Source organism: Ceratotherium simum, chromosome X, assembly GCF_057802395.1.
Source record: "Ceratotherium simum simum isolate JZ-2026a chromosome X, ASM5780239v1, whole genome shotgun sequence".
NCBI lineage: Eukaryota > Metazoa > Chordata > Mammalia > Perissodactyla > Rhinocerotidae > Ceratotherium > Ceratotherium simum.
Window position 1 is genome coordinate 109947821 of NC_141940.1, and position 3839 is coordinate 109951659.

At 46.1% G+C, this 3839-nt stretch overlaps 1 protein-coding gene across 1 annotated transcript; it reads right to left on the reverse strand.

Moving 5' to 3' along the window:
• Window positions 1–333: 333 nt before the first annotated feature.
• Window positions 334–3396, reverse strand: SAT1 (spermidine/spermine N1-acetyltransferase 1). Its single transcript, XM_004435202.2, has 6 exons — window positions 3140–3396; window positions 2819–2870; window positions 2645–2728; window positions 1107–1208; window positions 976–1016; window positions 334–859 (listed from the first exon to the last, which is right to left on the reverse strand). The coding sequence occupies exons 1-6, from the start codon at window positions 3203–3205 to the stop codon at window positions 689–691; spliced, it is 516 nt and encodes a 171-aa protein (XP_004435259.1). The 5' UTR covers window positions 3206–3396; the 3' UTR covers window positions 334–688.
• Window positions 3397–3839: the final 443 nt, after the last annotated feature.

Here is a 3839-nt window from a genome sequence, read left to right on the forward strand (position 1 = left end):
CCCCCCCCCCCCCGTTTCAAAATCTGACCTCTGCCTCTTTTACTTGTGTGACAAAGGGGCTTATTCATTGTGGGCCTCAGTTTCTAAGCTCTTGAAAATTCTGTCAGATCAAGTGTACTGTGTCATCAGTGTAAAGTCATATTTTACATGTTGCTACATATAACACCTTGGAATTCAACTGGCTTCTCGTTACCATAAGAAACTTTAAATTGGGTTAAATACTGTTTTTAAACCATTATAAAGTTATGTTTCTTGGCCATTTTTATTTTGCACTCAATAGCAAGAAAAATGTCTAAGAAATAAAGAATTAGTAAAAATGCTTACACCAAGCAATTAAATCAAAGGGCAGTTTATTAAAAAAGAATCAAAACAGAAACTCTAAATACCAGTGTGTACATTGTACACATTTAAATGACTCACAAGAATGAAGTTTTTTTCATATACATTAAGATCACACCACCTAGTTGTTTATCAAAAAGATGTTCAAGGAGAAATCTGACTCCGAACTGCATACAAGATTGCCATCTCAGACTGACCACATTTCAAACATGCAACAACGCCACTGGTAATAAAGCTTTGGAATGGGTGCTCATTCTATTATTTCACTACAAACAGGATAGAAAGCAAGATAAGTTGAGAATTTATTCTAAAATAGAATGGAAGCTGTCATCGTCTACACCAGCACTCCTCACTCCTCTGCTGCCATTTTTAGCAAGTACTCCTTGTCGATCTTGAAGAGTCTCCATCCCTCTTCGCTGGACAGGTCAGAAGCACCTCTTCTTTTGTAGAAGTTGATAGATGGTTCATTCCATTCTGCTACCAAGAAGTGCATGCTGCTGCAGCGACATTTCATCGCAACCTATTATATGGGAGAGTAAAACAAACTCAGTGACATTTCCAAGACCCAATTTTGATTCAGTCATTAAAATAATCCAATAACTCTTACAAATTCAGAAACCAAAAATCAAAATGTACCTGGCTTAGGTTCTTCAGAATTTCTGATCCTATGCCAAAGCCTAAAAGAAAGAGAAGTACCATTTAAAAAATCATCTTAAAGACTTCAAGACCTGATTCTCTTTAGAGCTTCCCCCTGAACTCAACCATACCTCTATAATCACTCATCACGAAGAAGTCCTCAAGATACAATAGTTTGCCAATCCATGGGTCATAGGTAAAATAGTACATGGCGAAACCGACAATGCTGTGTCCTGTAATAAGAGTATCACATGAGATGTGAATGAAAAGCAATCCATAAAAGTTGTAGCTGCAAAATCAGAGGCCTATCATAGGTCTTAAAAAATACACATGCATGTATTATAAAAATAAGTAGCCACTGAACCGGACTGTCTCTTGACTTTTATGCTAGTGCAGTCCAGGCCACTGCTGGATGATCTCACTGTTCTCAAAACATGTATTTGCAAAAAGCACACATTAGAGCTAGCTGAAGCCAGGCTTAAATTGTGGACTGGCCACTCTGCAATCTGCTGGATCTCATACTCAGGAAGCGAGAATGTTTTCATTATTTGCCAGAGCGAAACTGCTATGGTCTTAAACTAAACACACACATTATTCACATCCTATTGATATACTGGTATGTTGACTTGGGAATAAGTCAGGTTTACACGGCAGTTCAGAATAGTAAATATTTGTAGTTTAGAAACTCTGCTTCCTTAAGGTCAGGACATCAGGCCAAAAAACGCAACGTTTAATTTCAGAACTTGCCTTCCAATTCACACATTTTCAATTTGCTCTCCCCAGTTTTTAAGCCAGAAGAAGCAGAGATACCCAGAAACAGGTATTATGTAACATCCACATCCCTCTAAAAAGCACCTCACCCCTTACGTTTTCTGCTCATTTCTTCTAGCTTGGGGAACAGATGTCAGAAAAAAACTTAAGCACCCACCCCAACAACTTCCCCTTTTAGCGCTATCTTCTGACCAGTCAACAGGGACCAGCAAAACAAAACAAAATGTGACATCCTCTTATGGGTGTCTGTAATTCCAACTGGAGGCAAAGGTTTCAAATTAAACTTTCTAGCCATTTTATAGTCCTTTGCAAACACAGACAGGAAGCGAGTACAATGGAGTTTCTGATCTACCGTGTTTTAAGTGTGTGATAATAGGACCTTACCTCATTTATCATGATCATCTACTTTATTGTGTAAAGGATCTTTTAGTTACCTCCCCGCCCATCCATGTACACGGAAGGGCCATGTACATGGCGAAGCTAGAGACTGTAACCTGAAGATTGGGACAAATTAAAGAAAAAAATGTGATTTAACAATTACAAAAAAGGTTACGTTAGGGTCAAACAAGAACCATTTATGAAACTGAACTACAACAAATGACATTATACCTAACTCTTCCGGGTCTCCACAGCACTCTGATACTTACTTAAACAGCTCAAACTCTTCCGGGTCTCCACAGCACTCTGATACTTACTTAAACAGCTCTTTTAACCCGCCCTATTATTAAGTGCCGCACATCTATTTTTTTTCCTCAGTAGTCTGAACACTGGTTGGCTATTATTTCTGGCCAACTTCTCAGTAACTTCGGCCTGTGTTGTAAGTGGTTCTCTACACAGCAGACACTACGATTTACACAACACTTGGTTTCTTTGGCTTCTGAAACGGGAGGACGGTTACCTTCCGGAGTCCCGTGCTCCTTGGGCACTTCTGCAACCAGGCAGTGGTAGAAGGGGTGCTCTCCAAAACCATCCTCTAGCAGATCTGCAAGGGGCAGCAGGGACAGACAGTGTTGGCCTCGGTAAAGGTGACAGGTACTGGACGCTCGTCCCTCGCCCCCCACTGATACATTACCTTTTTCAGTTAATATTACTTGCTCTTCCATGTATTCATATTTAGCCAGTTCCTGGGGCGATGCACACAGGAGACAGGGAGAGAAGCAGAAAACTAAGTGAGGCCCCGGCACGGACAACTCAGAGGGAAGGAGGGGGCGGGGCGGGGTGGCGATTCATTCCCTGAGTCTGGCCGGAGCCGAGCGGCGCGGCCCTGCCCAGCCCGGCTGGGGCTGGGGAGGCGGGGGAGAAAGGGGAACCTGCGCAAGACGCGGACTTTCCCGGAAACGGAGCCGCCGCCCACCTCCCACCCCGCCCCGGGAGGAGCCCGGGCCTCGGCTACCTTGATCAGCCGCAGGATGTCACTGCAGTCGGCGGCGGTGGCCGGGCGGATCACGAATTTAGCCATTTTCGTCTTTTGCTTTTCTTCCCTTTGCGGACCAAGCCCCTGTACTTGAACAGCAGGAGGAGGTGGTTCCTCATTCGTCTCCCGGGAGCGTCCTCTTCTCAGTCAGGCTGGCACCATGACCCGGCGAACCTCGGTGAGCGACGAAAAACCTCCAGCTGACTGCGACCAGAGCTGCGCGTTCGAGCCGCCGCTGAGCTCTGCTTTTTAGCGCGGAGAAGCCCCGCCCCCGGCCGTGAGGCGGACGGTCCTCGTCCAATGAGGCCGCGCCCGCCCCCTCTTCCTGGCGCCGCCCTCTCTTCCGGGCGTCCGTGTGAACCCGGCCAGCGGGTGGGGTGGGAGGGGTGCGCGGCTGGGTTCTCTAGCGGCGCGCTCTAGTGGCGCCTCGTGGAGCCTTCCCGGAAGCCCGACCTCGGAGCCTACGTGTCCTCCAGTAACCTTTGCGAAAGCGAGAGAGCAATTCCCCTGGTGGCCCCCGACCAGTGACCTTGCTGTTTCTTCCTTGACCCGTCAGGAAAGGAAACTCAGACCTGGCCTTGGGTGATGAAGGGAATTAGAGAGGCGATTCTCAAATTGTGATCCGGGGGCCCTGTGGGTCCCAAGATCATTTCAGGGAGTCTGTGTCAAAAGTACTTCC

Coding starts and splice junctions, on each gene's coding strand:
- SAT1 (XM_004435202.2), bottom strand. CDS start 3,205: ATGGCTAAATTCGTGATCCGCCCGGCCACCGCCGCCGACTGCAGTGAC. Junction 2,871..3,139: donor ACATCCTGCGGCTGATCAAG/GTAGCCGAGGCC, acceptor GCATCGCCCCAG/GAACTGGCTAAATATGAATA. Junction 2,729..2,818: donor AGTAATATTAACTGAAAAAG/GTAATGTATCAG, acceptor TGCCCCTTGCAG/ATCTGCTAGAGGATGGTTTT.